An 18213-nucleotide genomic window follows, 5' to 3' on the forward strand; every position below is an offset into this window, starting at 1 on the left:
ATCTGACGTGGCTAATCAAATAGAAAAAACACGTGCCTCATTCTGATTCGATAATGACACCAATGCCCGCCGATGACGTGGACCACCGTTCTCATTCAAATACTTCTACATAGCTTCTGCGATTCCGGTACCGGCAGAAGCTCGCAGGGAGACGGAGAAATCGGGCAAATGGCGATTAAGCTGTATACGAGATCTATTGTTTTGATTGTTGTTATTGCTTTCTTATCGGTTTTGCCAGCTACGCTTTGCATCGAAGATAAATGTTCTGCTTGTTCCGCCATTGCTGTAAGTACTTACACTCGCTTTTACTCATTTTACGCCAATGTGTATATGTTTACTGTAACTTATTTCATTCGCAACGATCTAGTTTAGAGGACTTTGAAACCGATTGAAGACAAATTATTGGATACAGGGAATTTATTTAGTGGACTTCGATTATTTTGAGATTGAGAAGTAGTTGATTTGTAGTTGTATGAGCGCTATGAATACTAGATAAACAATTGATTTCACTTGTTGTGCCTGATATGGACCTGACTAGTTTGTTTTCATGCTTCTCAGGAGGAGCTCGAGCATGGACTATTGAAAGTAAGAAAATCATGTAGCTTCGTTGATGTTTCTCTCTTTTGTTGTGTATTTACCTTGTAGAAGTTTTCACAGCTCAATGTATCAGAAAAATAAAAAGGAAGAAAAACAAATTATTCTAGCTACATGCCATGATGCCATTTGACTCTATGTTTAAAATGGAGATATTTAGTATCATCTAGTATGATTTTAAAATTGGATATCAAAAAGCTGAATTGAGAATTACATTTACTTCTAACAAGGAGATGGAAATGTTTGAAGTTGTGCTGTTCAAGATATGATGTTTTTGGAAGACAAATGATGTGTTAACTCTCCATTCTGAAATGGTTGAACTACTCCATTCTTGTGTCTCACTAGCTTATGTTTATGTATAAGCCTTTGATTTATACATGGTGATGTAAGACTGCTTAAAGTTGTGCCAATACCAAACTTGATTCACATTTGAGACGAGAAGTTGTTAATACAATGTCTCATTCTCTGATATCCATATTTCATGGCTACTATGACCTATCATATTGTTGGGTCTCTGAAACTGCAATTTACTATAAGCAATCTTCTAAAAAGGACGGAAGATTCAAATGCAGGGTTACCTACATGGCTAACTCCTTGAGAAAGAGGACATAGTTAATAGTGCTATCAATAGTTTTATAGAATTTTTAAAAATCGAAGTGCTAAAATTGTTGATTACTAGGATAACATATTATACATTAGAAATAAAAGATGTCTGTTCAAGTTGTCTTTCACTTATTTAAAGTAGTATAGTTTTATGTCTATTCTTTGACATTCTCACTGGGCTAATATATGTATATTTTATAGGAAAAGCCAAGAAACCATTTAGACATGAGACATCGCCTGGATTCTAAAGGTCAGCGTGAAGGGAAACTTATTGATTACAGGTCAAATATTAATGATCACCTTATTGATTAATAAGGTCTTTGCTAAAATCAATTCCTAATTGCTTTATTCTTTTACTTTTTCTTACAACTTCAAAATCTGTTACCCAGTTGTATTTAAGAACTAACCTAGGTCACAGTTCAAAAATATTTCTCTATATCCCATCAACTTTCAGGTTGAAGAGCTCATTGATCTATCTGCTGTGTTGTTCGCTCATACCACATCCACTCTTCCTAAGGGTATTGTGTATGTCATTTTCTAGGAAAAGTACTGCATAAAGTTAATACTTTTCTTTCCATTTCTCCATTCTTAAAAAAACTTTTGTTCCCATTCATTTAGAAAAACTAGTTGTACGAAAAATATTATCTGAATCAAGCCATCGTTAGATGTTTGTTATTTGAACAAAAGGAAAACATCAACTTGGTTTCTAAGAGAATATATGCAAGAGAAGAGTAGTCTCAATTCTCAACGTAATTATTTGATGTTCACAATAAGTTGTTCATATTATGAGTTCCAGAAGATGATTAGGTTGTCTAGATAATTTGGTGCATTACCAACTTTGCCCTTAGAACTACAGTCGAGTTTTTTCTTTTTAATTATAGTAAAAAGAAGTTCTCACTCATGCATATTCTTCCTCTCTTTACACTGATCCAATTTTAAGGGTCTGATAATCCCTTTCGCTTCATGTTGGCCTCTCACTGTTCTTAGATGTCACTGGTTTCTTTCCTCTTCTTTTTACCTTTGCCTTCCCTTATTGTCTCTATTTTAATTCCCCCTTTCCCCGATGACCAGATTCCTTGAGCTGCTAAGAGTAACCACTTAATAGAGTGCTGGGAATTCCTTGACTTGTAGTTGCACAATCTTTTTCCCTGTTGTTGAGTTGACATGCAGATAATATATACTTATGTTATTTTAGTAACTTCTTTGATTTATTTCTTCAAGCAGAGGCAGCGAGTTACGAGTCGTTGAACTCTTAGATGACCTTTGTGAAAAGATGCAAGATTATACACTGGAGAAGGTAGCGTTTCCTTGATGTCTTTCTAATTTCTCATTGCTATATGTTATTTTTCAAACAAAAGAACAGGAACTGTAATTGACACAATTGAATCAAACCTAAACTTTGAAACAAGTAAAAGCTTTGTACACTTGATGCTCACAATTAGTTGAGTGAAATGTTTCTTTAATGCTGATGATTTTCCCTTTTGCCTGCTAGGTGGATTCAAGCACCAACACTTGGATCAAAGTAAGCAATTGGGACCTTCTCAAGACTAGTATGTCTCATGACTTCATTTCTTCCCCTTCTCGGTACACTTTCATTTTTATAACTGGACTGCTACTGTTGCTAATATTGAGAGTTGAAATATAAATTCCTTAGAAGGTCCTGTACCTAGTTTTCTGTCTACCCGCAATGCCTTCATCCGCTATCTTCCTGCCAAATTAACTTTTGGATATCGTATCTTGTAGAGTTGAATGTCTATGAGCACCATATTCCCTCTCTATATATACTGGTTCATCTCTCTGGACGAGTTGGGCATAATGTTAGTTGTTGATGGACTTGAGTATTTGGGGGACATGAGATTTTTCATCTCACAGTCATTCTTGAAGCACATATCTCAGCCAGAATCCAGACTCATTATAGTTCTAGCTTCCAAATTACGCATCATACATGATGTACATTCATGTGAATAACATAATACCTTGTCATTTGTGTTGCGGGGATGATCTAGCATGTTCTTAGTTCGCAAGTCAAAGATCTTCTCTTTGTAAATTCTTTTCATTCATTTACACATAGGTAGCTTGGGGGCATGTTGTAACAGCTTGGAAACTGGGAAACATGATTCTACTGTTTTAGGCTAAACCTAACAATTTTTTATTGCCCGAACCAATAACTGAATTCTCATTTATGAGTGCTCTGAGAACAGGAATAAGTTGTCAATTTCCTCTGTAAATCATCCCTGATTTTTATGTATTAGAATTTACAGAGATCTTCAATGTTAATGTTTTGCTTTTTTTTTTTAATTCCTTGATAGATAAGCAAGAAGCTCGAGCACATTCAAAAGCGTTGTCATCCTTTTGTGGAAGGTAAAGAGGAACCACTTACTCCTCTTAGCTACAGTGAAATTTCCATTTCAGTTCTGATTCTACTCTAAATATAATACACTTTAACAATGTGTTTATATGCCGGCAGGTTACTCGAGCAAACTGAAGATGAGGTAAGATGATTTTCTTACAACAATGATGCTTCCGCGTGGTTGAAAGCTACCTGTACACTAATGCTGTCCTGTAAATAACAGTTGGCAGAGTTGATAAAGAAAGGATCTGTCCAAGTTGGAGATGTGACCAAGGTATTATGTGAAGATCTCAGCAACTATTGCAAGGGGACAAGGTAACTAGTTTCTTTATGGAGTTATGTGATAGACGCATTTTCACATTTATTTATGGAGATCAATAATGAGTGTCTACATTTGTGCAGCAGCTCCAATAAGGCAGTAGATGATGAACTTTGACCTGATAAATCATTTTGTTTCCGTGGCTGGTTGATGAGGTAAAGAAAGAAGATTGTCCCCTATTCGTTAACCAGAAATTCAGATGATTTCCATAGAAGTATAAACAGTTTGTTACGTCCTCATATTTCTTCTGATATTTTTAACTTAATACAACATACATTTGTATGTCCTTCCCTCTTTTTTATTGGACCATGTATCAGTCATCCCATGTTGTACTCAAGATCAACTAATTTTATCGATGAACAATATTTACTCTCTTTTGCGTCTTCTTCTTGTATTAATCTACTTTCTGTTTTAGCTGAATTTCGAATCGGAAAACTGTTGGACATAGCCATTATGAAAGTTGAGCAAATAAAAGAGGGTACAACATAATACTTACAGACTAATTATTCCACTTTAACATTTCACACTATTATTTTAAATGTCCTACCAAGCTTCATAAATCCAATCATATTCTCGAAATTTATTTTTATCAGCTATTTGTATAAAGAAATCTATTTAAAAGTATCTTTGTTGAAAATCCAATAACAAAATAGTCTCTTAGTTCATCAATGATGGAAATGAAACTTGCTCCTCCTTGTCGCATGTATTATAGTATTGATCTTACAGTCATCAATTACTCATTTAAGGAAAGACAGAAGCACAATTTAGTCAAACTCCCCTTGTGATCGATCAAATGGTTTTCTTAATAGGAAGTTAATTTCTGATCTTCCTGCTAGATGACATAGTTTAAGTTTAGCATTAACTAATCACATATCCAACAAATTCAAATTTACAAAATGCAGTACTAATCCAACATACAAGCAGTACAAGGACAATAAACGAGTTGCTTTCTTGAATCTGTACATCACAAGAAATGCAGCTGGAGCGCGCACACTAATCTTATATCGATACAACACACTTCCAATATACAGGATTTCAAAAACTACGATAAGCTAAGCGAGTGAAACGTTGGAATGAGGAAGCGACGTGAGTTCCCATAGTGAGGAGTTATACTGGTAGGCTATGTCATTTCCCAGAATCTTGTTATGAGTTGCTTTCCAATACACTTTTTAGAAGATTCAGTCCTTCAACTGATATGCTTCTACATATTCGAGTAGGAGGAATTTCAATCCTAGGTGGAGGATCAGGAGAAAAACAAATTACAATGACTGTTAAGTTATCACATGTGTTGCGCTTGAGGGCTTCCCTTACCAGTTCTCTTGAACATCTTTCTGGGTCATTATGTAGCATGAGTTCTTTCCTGGCCATCGTAACAGCACATTGGCTGCTCATAACATCCCATAGACCATCGCAACCCATAATTAGGAACTCATCATCCTCGGTCAACAATGTTTCCTGCAACTCCGGCTCTGCACTCAAGGGGTAGGCAGAACCTTTTGGGCCTTTCATGTGCCAATCCCCCAAGGCACGTGCTATAGATAACTGTCCGTTTAAGTATCCGTCATATATGACTCCTCCAAGTTTTTCTATTCGATGTCTTTCAGATGCGCTATTTGGTTTGTGGTCCTTAGACAACTCAATGGCTTTACCTCGTTTCCCTAGCACAGCACGACAATCTCCTGCATTAGCAACGATCATGTTTCTGCAAAACAAATCATATCACACTACAGACTATTCAGCACCAAATCCTGTTTGAATAAAATACTCATAACGATCAGAAACATAAGGAATGTTGTCAACAGCAGTTAATGTGGATCATGGAGCAGAAGACAACAGACTATGCATTCAGAAAATATTTCATGAAAACAAATTCAGCTTATTCTACTCCTTCCGTTTCAATTTATTTGTCGTACTTCCCTTTTTAATCCGTTTCAAAAGGAATGTCCCTTCCATTTTGGTACATTCTACATTCTTTAGTTTAAGACCACAAGTTTCAAAAGTCTTGTTGACTTTCTCAAATTCTGTGTCAAAGTCAAAACCATAAAGAAATTGAAAAGGAGGGAGTAATAGTTCAAAATGTCGGCATGATCGCATCTGCACTTTCAACATGAAATGGAAACCAGAGCAGTTATACGTATTGAGCTTCACATGGAGAAATAGCCCAGATGAATGGAACTAAATATGTGTATTTGCCTTCATGCTTTTAGTAAACATAAAAGACAAAACCAATGTTCTTATTTTTCCCTTCAGCAAGTATATTGCATTGTTCTAAGAAATAATTTAGACAAGAAATATGAAAACAAGAAACAGAAGATCTAGTTACCTTCCAAACATTAGAGCTGTCAATGCTGTGGTGCCAGAGTATATGTCAATAGAACTATCGTCGGCAAAAGCATAGTCAGCTTTCAGAAAAGCATTCTTGAGTGCCTTCTCTAAACACATGGGAAAACAGGGGTCCTCCATTATGAACTTGAGAATATTATTCCTCACAAATAATGCTGCATCAGTACCCCCATGGCCATCAAAGACCTGTAAGGAATTAGTAACAGCGTTATTACTAAATCATACCAATGATGGAGGTACAAGTAACGGTGCAAGGACCAGATGACACGACTTAATCGAGAAACAAAAAGAAAACTAGGTGCATATCATTTATGGAACAATCCATGAGATACGCAGCAAAGCAACCAATCAATCAGCTACACCTCAACTCTAACTCCTGAGTTATTTGGCATAAGCAAACATAAAGAAAGTAAATTTACCCAAATATTACAATTTTGCATGAAGCCTAAATAAATTACCACCTGTATGCACACTAAAATTTGAGTTGCTGTTATCTTTCTTAAATTGAACTAGGCCACTTTTAGAATTCATTATCGATTTTCTTTTTTTTTTTCAGGAATCCTCGGCTTCAGTGGTACTTCAGCAAAGTGTCAAGAGCAGATAGGTCTTCATAGTTTGACTTTTCCCTAGGCATATGCATCCAAAAAGCCTACTGCATTTCGAAAAGAATAAATCTTTTGGTAATTTAAATATGTTAGGAGTATATCCCAGAAAAGCTTGCAGAGTTGGTTTGATGCTTTTACGGACTAGGAAAATTTAAAACGAGTTTGGACGGAGGACATGTTGCACACTTGAAGAACATCATAGATCCCATGAAGCCTTCTAAGGAGCAATCCATACAGCATTTCCTTCTACGTCATCATTCACTTGATAGTTGATACTGCTGAGCGCTCAAAAAGCCCAAACCAGTTCCTGATTCTTGTCTATCTCGTTTTGTACACTTAAGACCTCTATCTATCCTTCGCCATTCATTTTTCCATTTTACGAAGTTTGTTTCTCACTTATTATCTTACTAACTATAGACAATAAAGGCCAACAGGCCCCCTTGAACTCCCCGTTGTCAGATTTTGATTGATTCAGTGAGGGGAATCTGAAATGAATTGCTTCACATGCTATTCAATGAGAGGAACATAACCAACACAAAAGAGTAATTCATTTAGGGTGAAACATCACTACACATAGCACATTATATGGGTATTTCTATCTACAATGCAAAAATGCATAATCAAATGAAGTGCAAAAGCTACAAACCCCATAAAATGCTGCAGGGGAAGTGGAACCTGCAATTTCATTAACATGTATGATTAGATCATCTATACAGATATGTTCATCCTCCATGTACTGTTTGGGTCCTTTCTCAGCACAACTTCCAGAACGAAATATTGGTTCAAAGTTTGATTGTCCCTCAGAAGGGTGTTGGAAACCCTTCTCAGTTATTTCAAAATCCTAGTAGATGTAAGAAAAATAATATTAGCTGCATGACCTTAATAAGGTACAAACAAGTTTGAAAAATCAAAAGGATGGAAAAGGAAGAAAATTCAAGGGGAGTAATTAATGTAGTTATTAGCAGATAAAGAGATTATCTGCTACAACTTTTATAGCTTCGATCTTTAATAAAATACCCCCACCCAAAAAAGAAGGAAAAAAAACCCGGAAGGCATGGGGAACATAAATGTTGCGTTCTGAGGCAGAATCAGATCAACTAATAAATTGCTTTACTCATGCAATCTAGATCTTAGGAGTCATTTGATTCTCTCACTAGTTACGTAAAGATTATAATGCATGGGCTATTTTTGCGATGAATAATAAACTGTAGGAAATGTTATGCAATGAATAATGACATGTAGAATGTAATGCAACGAGTTGTCTTTAGATATGCTTATCCACGTAGACTAATACATGTATTCTTATTCTACATTCTATCTGTCGTTTCCTCATCACTTATGCATATTTAGTTTACTACCACCAATCGAAAGCTGCAATTACTTGCGCATAGATTGTTTTTTCTGCTAAAAACTAAACTGTTTTCTAAATGCTAGTATCAAGCACAACAAAGAATCTAATTGAACTGTCTTTGACTTCCATAAATCTAACCACTAACTCAATTCCCACTAAAACTGAACTCCCTCAGTTTCAATATGTCTGTCTTAATTCCCTTTTAATCCATTTAAAAAAGAACGCCTCTTTCCTTTTTTAGCAACTCTTAAATTTCAACTTTCCACATAGCATGCATGTTTAAGACAACAAGCTTAAAGGATACTGGCACATTATATACATCTTTTAGTTTAAGACTATACAATTCAAAATTTCTTTACTTCCTTAAATTCCGAGCGAACTTCCAAGTAAAAACTAGACAAACAAAATGAACGGAGAAAGTACTATCAAGCACAATAAGGGATATAAACACGCAACGAGATGCTGAGATAAGATCACTACCAAACTTTAACACTTTCCACTTACTAAATCAGCGTCTCCTACAAGTGCAGTAGAGTTCACTGAATACTGTACAACAGAAGGATCTCGTAGTGGCTTATCACTTGTTGTCTTTATTTCATTTGATTCCTCAAGTAATTCATCTTTAACAGCAGATGTATTCTCCTTACTGTAACTCCCTTCTACTATAGCAAATGGTGGTGAAAAATCTGTATATGCAGCCATATGCATTCCCAGAGCATAAATTCAATAGCCTCAGAGATTCTTATCCACGGAAAGCTTGACCCCAAAAATGCAAAAAAAGATAATCAATCACTTGTAAAAGGGCAAAAAGAGAGAGAGAACAATTTGCAGTACAATAATTGTCAAGGTTAAGCCTTTAGCAGTCCTACAAAAACAAAAGCTTCAATCTTTGGTTCGATAACAAATTCAAGACCCTTGTAAACAAGAAATTTTACTAGCTCAGTTCATTTTAATCGATCCCCACCTAGTATCCCCTCCCCAATTTCCCTTTCCCTACCCAAAAAGATCCTTTTAGACTCCACAACAACAACATAATAGTCCCACAAGTGGGGTGTAAGGATAGTGTGTACACAGATCTTATCCTACAAGGTATATAGGCTGTTTCCGATATATCCTCGACTACCTTTGTGAACTCCCTAAGCTCTAAAATTGCAACAATTCAAGAATCAAAATAAACAGAAATGAAACCCCTTTCTGTCATAGAATCACCACAACCAAGCAAGATCAATAATTTCAGTAAATTTCACCAACCCCACAAAGCAAAATAACCATAGGAACTTAAGTAAAACAAACAAAAACAGTAACCCATAAGTCTAATTAGCACATAGATCTTTATGAACAAACTTCAGTTCATAATCAAAAGTTGAATCTATATTACCAGAATGATTTGAAGCGGACACCAAAAGATGAAATTTTGGTGGAAGTCACAGATGATTAGCCTTTTTTGGGAAGTAAAGGGGGCGAAACCAAGAATGGAAATTACTAAAAATGGAGACCCTAAATCCAACTGAGAAAATAAAGGCACAACATTTGCGGTTGGTAACCGGCACTTCCTGGACAATCATTTTTTATTAAAGAAACGGCTTTTCCTTCAGACCAAAGAACATCATATTTTACGTCATTCACTAGTCAATACTAAATTAGCAATATATTAAAATTTTGAATTTTGAGATTCAAATTTTTAACTAAAAATTGTTATATTAAAGCTTTAAAGTATATAAAAAAACTTAATCGATGGTTCAATTATTTGATATAAATTAAAATTAAATAATGCAAAATCATTATTATGAAATGAATAGTGAATGTGAAAAGAAAAAGAGAAGATAATGAATGTCACATGTAAATGCATAGCAAGTTCTATCGCTTAATCACTAATAATTGTGAAGTATAAAGTTAAACTAATTACTTAAAATACATATATTTTTATTATTAATACAAATAGTCTTGATTGAAATAATTAAATGAGATACCATATTTTAAGTGATTAGAAATTAGTGAGAAATTTAGAAATGATATTAGTCTAGAATCTATTTTTATTGACATAATAGATATAAATTAAATCATATTTTGATTTTTACGCTTTTTTTTGCAAAATATAAAAGTGGAATGAAAAATTTCAAGTTATTTAAGATTGAAAGTATGTTTCTTTGACATGAAATTATCTATTGATTCTATTTTTTTCAATATATTCTATATTTCTCAAGCTCGTAAACTTGATGTCTCTATCGAGTTGGTTAACATTCTTTAGCCTTATTTGAACGAATACTCACTAATCTACTTCAAACAAGGTAAAAGGTCTTCTTTTCAATTTCTCATACGAAATTCTTATCTATCAACATATAAAGTTTGTAATCTTTATTCTCTACGAACACATTTATTGAGTGACTATAATTGTAATAGTTTGCCATCAATAGTTGTTAACCAATCGCATTTAATTAATATAATATATTCATTATTAGATGCAAAGGAAAAAAAAAAGGGAACAAGAACGAAGAAAACAAAAACAAAAGGAAAAAACAAGTCAAACAAAACAAGTAAATAACAATTGCAAATGCTGATGTAGATCTATAAAAAAGAAACAACCTAATTTTGACAATTGAATATATTATGCATGTTTTGCAGTTTCATAAATTATTCTAGAAATTAATTAATTATTTAATGTTCTACTAGAAGCAATAACTTTTCTGTTTTCTTTATTGATAATGAAACAAGTTTCATATATGATGGCGATAAATTAAAAATATTTATTTTTTATTTATTTACACGGCGTAAATTTTTGAAAAGCGATTCATCTCTTATTTATTTTTTATTTTTTAAGACTAGAAAAGAGAGAATAAATCTATTAAGGTGAGAGTTTTTTTTTTTTTTCATAACAGAGCAAGAATTATAATTGAATCCTTTTAGATTATATTTAACTTTTATGCTTATTAAATAAATTATTTTATATATATATATAACTAAATTTTTTGAACTTCAATTATAGCTCTCATATTTTGAAGAAAAACGTGATCACAACTCCTTTCCAAATGCTAGAGCTCCTTCCTAAATGCTAACAAATACAATTAGCAATTATTGAATTGAGTACTTTTTTTAGGCAAGTTGTAGAATGTTTGATGTAACTCAAATAATTGTAGCCCCACAAGATAGATTAGGTTTTTGAAATTTTATCTTTAAATAATTATTTAATTACATATTTTAAAATTTTCAAATAAATGGTTAAGTTTAAATTCAAAAATTTATGATTTCCATTGCTCAAATTTTTAAGTTGTAAATTTTAGAATTTTATGAAAACGAAAAATGAAAAAAACTTCAAATTATTCCAAAAGACACTTTATTCGTTGCTTTGGCCAAATCACAAACTCTATTATTCTTTCTCTGATTGGTGGTGTACAAGCCAAATGAACGTGAAAAAAAGTTCCCTTTTTTGTTGAACTTAATTTAAGTTAGGAACAACTTTCTTTTTTTCCTGTTCTCAGGTTAGAACAATGAGTTGTAATGGATGGTTGAATTCGAGTTTGAAGTATTAGGATTTGTTTTTGTTAAAATAAAATTAAAAAAAAAAACAGTTAAAAACTTTTTCACGTGCTTGTAGGAGTCTTCCTTGTTTGTTGTCTCCCCCTAATCCATCAGTGTTTTCAGCCCTCTCTAGCTATCATATCAATTCTTTCTTGATTGGTTTCCCAAGTTTCAAACTTTCCATTTTTTCAAAACCAATACCTTTACTTTCTTATTTGCTTTTGAATTAAAGAATTATTTGGGGCATTTCTCTATATACTTGCCTTAATTGGTCATCAACTGTCACTGGATTTGTCAAAGTTCTGAACTTCATTAGTTTTACTGAACCAAGATTGCAACCTTTTAAGGTTTTTCAGCTAAGGAATGAAAGGGCTCATTCCAAACTGCTCAAGAAAAGAGTAATTTAGTAGTTTGATGAACATTGCTAGTAGCAAGAAGAAGATACAAGCCAGGGAAAAAAGGGATTTTGGCTGTGAGGTAAAAGGGTCTGTTCAAAATCTTGACTTTAATAATCTAGTCATTCTTGGTTCTTCTCTCTTTTACTTTGTCTGCTCTTTTTCTTTTCCTTCAAGAGTGTATTTCTTTGTCTCAAGGTTTTCTTAATCTGTCAGACCCAAATTTTTGCCTTTGCTTGTTACTATGAGCCTATAGCCTTGTCAAACAGTAAAGTTGCTGCCTTGTGATCATGTGGTCCTGTGTGGCTTCCCTTTTTTTTTGTTACTATGATATCTATTTCTGTACTTGTGTTATGTCTACCTCCACGAGATAGGGGAAAAGTCTCGTGCACTCTATCCTCTCCGCATATGTCACTTGTGGGATTTCTTTGGGTATGTTGTTGTTGTGTTATGGCTAAAAGAATGTGGCTCCTTTTCTGCTTTATTCTGCTCCTTCTCTGCTTTATTCTGCTTCTTTCTCAAGCTTAATTCATTTGGGAAAGTTGAGTCTTCACAATAATGCTTTCTCTCTATTGAGTACTTATGTTGAGCTTTAATTTTAGCATAAAATCTCATTCCTTTTTTCAGCTTAAGCCAACTGTTTCTTTTCCCCTTTTTTTGTGCGTTATGCACATGCATAAGCTCTTGCTTCATTTTGTGAGTGCTTGTATGTTTGATCCATATTTAGTCTTAGTATATAAAGTTGATGTGGGGATTTTGTAGTTTGTACAATTCTCATTGCATTTTTTTGATAATATGTTAAAGTATTAGAGTTGAAATATTTAGATATCAATTTTCTAACCATTTTTTTTTCCGCACGCCTCAACTAGTTTCATGGGTTACCTTCCACGTTCCACTGCAACAAGTACATGTAATTCTATTTACCAAGGCTAGGACAGATTGGAAGAAATCATCTGGTGATTGATGTGATATGATCTTTCTGAATGAACCTGAAATATTTTAGATGTCAATTTTCTAAAGGTTTGACGTGATATGCTCTTTTCCTATGAGCCTAACTGTTTGAGAATTATATCTTGTAGAAGGAAGTGGTAGGATGAATGCTAATTAAGCACATAAAGATCCTGTTGTGTCATTCATCTTTATCTAGGATGAACGTGGTTTGGATTATTGTCTCTTGTATAGTATGCTTTGGAGTGTGTTCAGACGGGTTGAGTAGGAATGGCACTTCAAGGCCTGCTGTTGTGAGTGTTGGAGCTATATTTACATTTGACTCTACAATTGGAAGAGCTGCCAAGATTGCAATTCAGGAGGCTGTGAAAGATGTTAATTCCAACTCTAGCATCCTCCAAGGAACCAAACTTGTTGTGCAGTTGCAAAATTCCAATTGCAGTGGGTTTCTTGGCATGGTTGGAGGTACTTTGTTCACTGTTCATTTCCTTTAATATCCATTACACTGCCTTAGATGCTGGAAAATTTAGAATCAGGAAATAACAAGAGGAAACATAGTTAGTTCCTCCTTTAAGGAAACCAGTGATGCTTGGAAGTCATTGCTAATGTCAACACTCATTGTAGTTCATCATTCTCAGTTAATATAGATAGCTGATGGTTTGTGCTATTAGAATATGTGGCATTCATTCAAAATTTGATTCACATAGCCTAGAAAAGTTTCCAATTCTCTCATTTAAGGGTACATTTGAATATCTAGACTAACACTTCTTTTATTTGCAGCCTTGAAATTTATGGAGACTGATGTTGTTGCAGTAATAGGCCCACAATCTTCTGTAGTTGCCCATACCATATCCCATGTTGCCAATGAACTTCAAGTTCCTTTCTTATCATTTGCTGCTACTGATCCCACACTCTCCTCTCTTCAGTTCCCTTATTTTCTTAGGACAACTCAAAGTGATCTATACCAGATGACTGCAATAGCTGAGATCATTGAATTTTATGCTTGGAAGGAGGTCATAGCGATTTTTATTGATGACGACTATGGGAGAAATGGTGTCTCTGCATTAGATGATGCACTTGCAACAAGGCGCTGCCGTATCTCATATAAAGTAGGGATTTCCCCTGGAGCTACTGTGACGCGAGGTGATGTTATGGATGTTATGGTAAAGGTTGCCCTGATGGAATCTAGAGTCATTGTTCTACATGCATATCGTAAATTAGGATTGATGGTACTTTCAGTGGCACACTATCTTGGAATGATGGGTGATGGTTATGTATGGATATCCACAGATTGGCTCACCACTGTATTAGATTCCTCTCCTCCCCTGCCACAAGATACTATGGACACCATGCAAGGAGTTCTAGTCTTGCGACAACACACTCCAGAGTCTAAAAATAAAAGAGCATTTTCTTCCAGATGGAACAAGTTGACAGGTGGTTTGTTAGGGCTAAATTCCTATGCTCTTCATGCATATGACACGGTTTGGCTAGTTGCACATGCCATAGATTCATTCTTTAATCAGGGAGGGACCATTTCGTTTTCTAATGATACTAAGTTGCAAACAGTTGAAGGAAGTAATCTTCACCTTGAAGCAATGAGTATTTTTGATGGCGGGCCACTTCTGCTGAAGAACTTATTGGAGAGTGATTTTGTTGGTTTGACGGGGCCATTCAAGTTTAGTCCAGATAAATCTCTTATTCGTCCAGCATATGATATCATAAATGTAATTGGAACAGGTTTTCGACGTGTTGGTTACTGGTCTAACTATTCTGGTTTGTCTATTTTGCCTCCCGAGACCTATTACTCGAGACCACCTAATCGTTCAAGTACAAACCAAAAACTTTATAGTGTTGTGTGGCCTGGAAACAATGTTCAAAAACCTCGTGGATGGGTTTTTCCAAACAATGGTAAGCAACTGAAAATAGGGGTTCCCATCCGAGTTAGTTACCGGGAATTTGTGTCTCAAATTCCAGGCACTAACAATTTTAAAGGTTTTTGCATTGATGTATTCACTGCTGCTGTAAACTTATTGCCATATGCTGTTCCACATAAATTTGTCCCCTATGGAAACGGGCATGAAAATCCAAGCTACACCGATATGGTGAGGCTAATCACAATCGGGGTAAGTTCATGCTGACAGCGAGGATGTATGTTCATAATTGCTAACATTAAAGTATTTTAACTATATTTTAAATAATTTTTTTGTGTGTGTGCTCCCAGAAATTTGATGGTGTTGTTGGTGATATTGCAATAGTTACGAATCGGACTAGAGTTGTCGATTTCACACAGCCATATGCCGCATCTGGACTTGTTGTTGTGGCCCCATTCGAAAAGCTAAATTCCGGTGGCTGGGCCTTCCTAAGACCCTTTTCTGCTCAAATGTGGGGAGTTATCACTATTTTCTTTCTCTTTGTTGGGATGGTAGTGTGGATTTTGGAGCACCGAATCAATGATGAATTTCGTGGGCCTCCCAAACAGCAGTTGATAACCATTCTATGGTGAGATCAATCGTTCTTTCTCTTTCCTTTTTCTGGTTAAGTCAACCTTGTGGTGGCGGAGGGTGTAGCATTGAAGTCCCATGCAGAAAGCGGAAATGCTACTTCAAAAAATAAATTTTTCGTAATGTATTAATGTGTAAACATGTAATGTTCTAAGTGAACAAAAGGTTGTTTTCCCCATCTTACATGGTTTAGCTTTACAAAATAACAAAAATCATTCCAAAGTGACAGCATTCTCATATTAAGTTACCAAATGGTGAGACTAAAGTCCGTTGACAAAAGATGCATCATAATCCCAATACTTGCATGTTATTTACTGTGCATTGTGGTACCTGCTAATTAAAAGGTTGTGAGCAGGCCCAACCCATGAGGTGGTGTTGGATGTGTATTTGCCTAGGATTTGCCTAAAAACACGCTAATGTTAGTGACATAGGTCCATATATGTGTGAATACATGCCGTACACTATTCTTTATGCGTTCTTGTGATGAACTTGGCATAGATTCCTGCTACAATGCTAGTTGTTTCTTTCTTCTCCTCTTCACTAAACAAGAAAAAATAGATTGTGGGGTCATAAATATTAGTTCTTGATGATAGGATTGTTATTATTTCAAAATTTGCATGTGTCATTGTATCTTTGCATTTGTACTTAAATATTATATGAGTTCAGAAAACAGCCATGATAGGTATGGTTCTCTGTTCTCCTTATCAGTTATGAATGCAGTTGTTGCTCATAGAATAGTTCTTTGTTTGAAAGTTCCTACATTTATGGAATTCATAGTTTATCAATAATGGTGTATCTCTAGTAAATTGTTTTTTGAGAAAATGGAAACATATAAAGCCGGAGGTTCTTTAAGCATTCTTATGGTTTACGGCTTTCATTTTCTGTGTGCACTGAGCGTGGTCCAATTCATTGATCAGTTGAACTTGATTTGAATAGATTTATAACCATCACCCCAAGAAGTGCACACTGTTATAGAAGGATTGCTTCTTTTCAATGAGAGCAACTTCTCAATTATAGAAGACTACTTGTCTGACGATTGTTTGTTCTTCTTGCAGGTTCAGCCTTTCAACTCTCTTTTTTGCCCACAGTAAGTGAACTAGTTCAGTATAATTGTTTCGCGGTTCATTTGATATTTACTCTCTTAACTTTTGTGATATTTCCTCTGTAGGAGAGAATACTGTAAGTACGCTTGGTCGCATGGTGCTGATCATATGGCTCTTTGTCGTTTTGATAATAAATTCAAGTTACACAGCAAGTTTGACCTCCATCCTCACTGTGCAACAATTATATTCTCCTATTAAAGGTATTGAGAGCTTGAAAGAAACTGATGAACCAATTGGGTACCAAGTTGGTTCTTTTGCAGAAAGGTATTTGGAGGAAATTGGTATACCAAAATCCAGACTTGTTCCCCTTGGGTCACCGGAAGAATATGCTACAGCACTTCAACGTGGTCCTGCAAACGGGGGTGTAGCTGCAGTGGTGGATGAAAGACCATACGTTGAACTTTTCCTGTCAAACCAGTGCAAATTCAGGATTGTAGGTCAAGAGTTCACCAAAAGTGGGTGGGGTTTTGTAAGTTTCTCTATTCCTACAGTTTTTTTCTTTTTTCCTCATTCTGTGTGCCCTCCTGCCTTTTCTATTTCCTTAATCCTAATTCTGTAAGTACACCTTGGTTTATTTTGTTGACTAAAATCTTGATGTCCTGGACATCTTGGTAGGATTTTGTAGCATATCACTAAGCACACTTCTATTTCAAGCCGAGTATTTGTGTAAAAATCATTGACGTTGGGGTTCTGCATTTCAATTAAGCTTATAGATTCTTTATTTATCTATTGGAGACGCGGAATCCAGAAATCATGATGTTTTTCTCTGTCATTTTGTGCTTGTTATTCTGATTCAGGCATTTCCTCGGGACTCTCCGTTGGCAGTCGACTTGTCAACTGCAATTTTAACACTATCAGAGAATGGAGACCTCCAGCGGATACATGACAAGTGGTTAGCAAGAAGTGCATGCAGTTTAGACAATGCTGAGCTTGAATCAGATCGTCTTCACTTGAGAAGCTTTTCAGGCCTCTTTCTTATATGTGGGATTGCATGCTTTATTGCTCTCCTAATATATTTCATCCAGATTCTGCGTAAATTTTGCCGGACTTCCAACGCTGCAGTTGATTCGGATGGTCAGAATACTACTTCACGTTCCAAACGTCTTCAAACTTTGCTGTCAATTATTGATGAGAAATCAAATAGAGGCAGCAAGCGAAGGAAAATCGACAGATCAGTTTCTGATGACAACATAGAAAATGACTTGGGAAGGGATTCCAGGTGGATAGAAACACAGGTTCCTTCTCAAAATGAAATTCATTAGTTCAATTATGCCAGCTTACATTTCTTATAGGGTTCTTACCAAAGTTTCAATTTTGACAACATAGAATTGTTTATAAGATTCAGCTGTTAACTGTATATTAGCACAATTTTTACACAATCAATATCATTTAGTAGCTTCAACTCTGATACTTTTTCTATGGATTCATGTGGATGGTGGTGATTTTGTCCTTGTGTTTCTATGAATTAAGGTAAAGTTCATTGCTGAATTGCAGCCTTTAGGTAGATTTAGCCGTTGATCAAAGGCTGTCCATTGCACCTCTTTTTTTTTTTTTTGTGCAAGTATGGAAGCCTCTTTAGGAGCTT

General features: G+C 35.1%; 3 protein-coding genes across 9 annotated transcripts; 2 read left to right on the forward strand and 1 right to left on the reverse strand.

Moving 5' to 3' along the window:
• On the forward strand, nucleotides 1-4240 carry LOC101263112 (uncharacterized). Of its 2 annotated transcripts, none has more exons than XM_004238395.5 (9): nucleotides 1-285; nucleotides 559-585; nucleotides 1399-1478; nucleotides 2422-2494; nucleotides 2690-2747; nucleotides 3507-3558; nucleotides 3665-3689; nucleotides 3771-3862; nucleotides 3950-4240. In XM_004238395.5, exons 1-9 carry the CDS (start codon nucleotides 73-75, stop codon nucleotides 3981-3983), a joined length of 654 nt encoding a protein of 217 aa, XP_004238443.1. In that variant the 5' UTR covers nucleotides 1-72; the 3' UTR covers nucleotides 3984-4240. The 2 variants fall into 2 exon arrangements, with proteins under 2 accessions (XP_004238443.1, XP_010320470.1); XM_010322168.4 differs by having other exon boundaries at nucleotides 3953-4240.
• A 477-nt stretch (nucleotides 4241-4717) lies between these two features.
• LOC101263409 (probable protein phosphatase 2C 27) lies at nucleotides 4718-9800 on the reverse strand. 2 transcript variants are annotated; one of them, XM_004238396.5, is made up of 5 exons: nucleotides 9544-9800; nucleotides 8670-8921; nucleotides 7461-7655; nucleotides 6190-6395; nucleotides 4718-5568 (listed from the first exon to the last, which is right to left on the reverse strand). In XM_004238396.5, exons 2-5 carry the CDS (start codon nucleotides 8871-8873, stop codon nucleotides 5010-5012), a joined length of 1164 nt encoding a protein of 387 aa, XP_004238444.1. In that variant the 5' UTR covers nucleotides 8874-8921; nucleotides 9544-9800; the 3' UTR covers nucleotides 4718-5009. The 2 variants fall into 2 exon arrangements, with proteins under 2 accessions (XP_004238444.1, XP_025886685.1); XM_026030900.2 differs by lacking the exon at nucleotides 7461-7655 and having other exon boundaries at nucleotides 9544-9785.
• Nucleotides 9801-11371: 1571 nt separating this feature from the next.
• On the forward strand, nucleotides 11372-18036 carry LOC101253685 (glutamate receptor 3.3). Of its 5 annotated transcripts, none has more exons than XM_010322171.4 (7): nucleotides 11416-12158; nucleotides 12946-13489; nucleotides 13805-15147; nucleotides 15246-15523; nucleotides 16581-16612; nucleotides 16694-17097; nucleotides 17426-18036. In XM_010322171.4, exons 2-7 carry the CDS (start codon nucleotides 13174-13176, stop codon nucleotides 17888-17890), a joined length of 2838 nt encoding a protein of 945 aa, XP_010320473.2. In that variant the 5' UTR covers nucleotides 11416-12158; nucleotides 12946-13173; the 3' UTR covers nucleotides 17891-18036. The 5 variants fall into 5 exon arrangements, with proteins under 5 accessions (XP_004238633.3, XP_010320473.2, XP_010320472.2 ...); XM_010322170.4 differs by having other exon boundaries at nucleotides 11509-12166; XM_010322173.4 differs by having other exon boundaries at nucleotides 11509-12158; nucleotides 13156-13489.
• The last annotated feature ends 177 nt before the right edge of the window (nucleotides 18037-18213 follow it).

Source organism: Solanum lycopersicum, chromosome 4, assembly GCF_036512215.1.
Source record: "Solanum lycopersicum chromosome 4, SLM_r2.1".
NCBI lineage: Eukaryota > Viridiplantae > Streptophyta > Magnoliopsida > Solanales > Solanaceae > Solanum > Solanum lycopersicum.

Bases quoted from the DNA above. Each gene is read 5' to 3' on its own strand.
- LOC101263409 (XM_004238396.5), bottom strand. From the start codon at position 8,873: ATGCATATGGCTGCATATACAGATTTTTCACCACCATTTGCTATAGTA. The intron at 7,656-8,669 runs GTAAGTGGAAAG...TACATCTACTAG, and splicing joins TTGTAGGAGACGCTGATTTA to GATTTTGAAATAACTGAGAA. The intron at 6,396-7,460 runs GTTTGTAGCTTT...AATTCCTTACAG, and splicing joins CCCCTGCAGCATTTTATGGG to GTCTTTGATGGCCATGGGGG.
- LOC101253685 (XM_004238585.5), top strand. From the start codon at position 13,174: ATGCTAATTAAGCACATAAAGATCCTGTTGTGTCATTCATCTTTATCT. The intron at 13,490-13,804 runs GTACTTTGTTCA...TTTTATTTGCAG, and splicing joins GTTTCTTGGCATGGTTGGAG to CCTTGAAATTTATGGAGACT. The intron at 17,098-17,425 runs GTAAGTTTCTCT...ATTCTGATTCAG, and splicing joins CCAAAAGTGGGTGGGGTTTT to GCATTTCCTCGGGACTCTCC.
- LOC101263112 (XM_004238395.5), top strand. From the start codon at position 73: ATGACGTGGACCACCGTTCTCATTCAAATACTTCTACATAGCTTCTGC. The intron at 286-558 runs GTAAGTACTTAC...CATGCTTCTCAG, and splicing joins CTGCTTGTTCCGCCATTGCT to GAGGAGCTCGAGCATGGACT. The intron at 2,495-2,689 runs GTAGCGTTTCCT...TTTGCCTGCTAG, and splicing joins AAGATTATACACTGGAGAAG to GTGGATTCAAGCACCAACAC.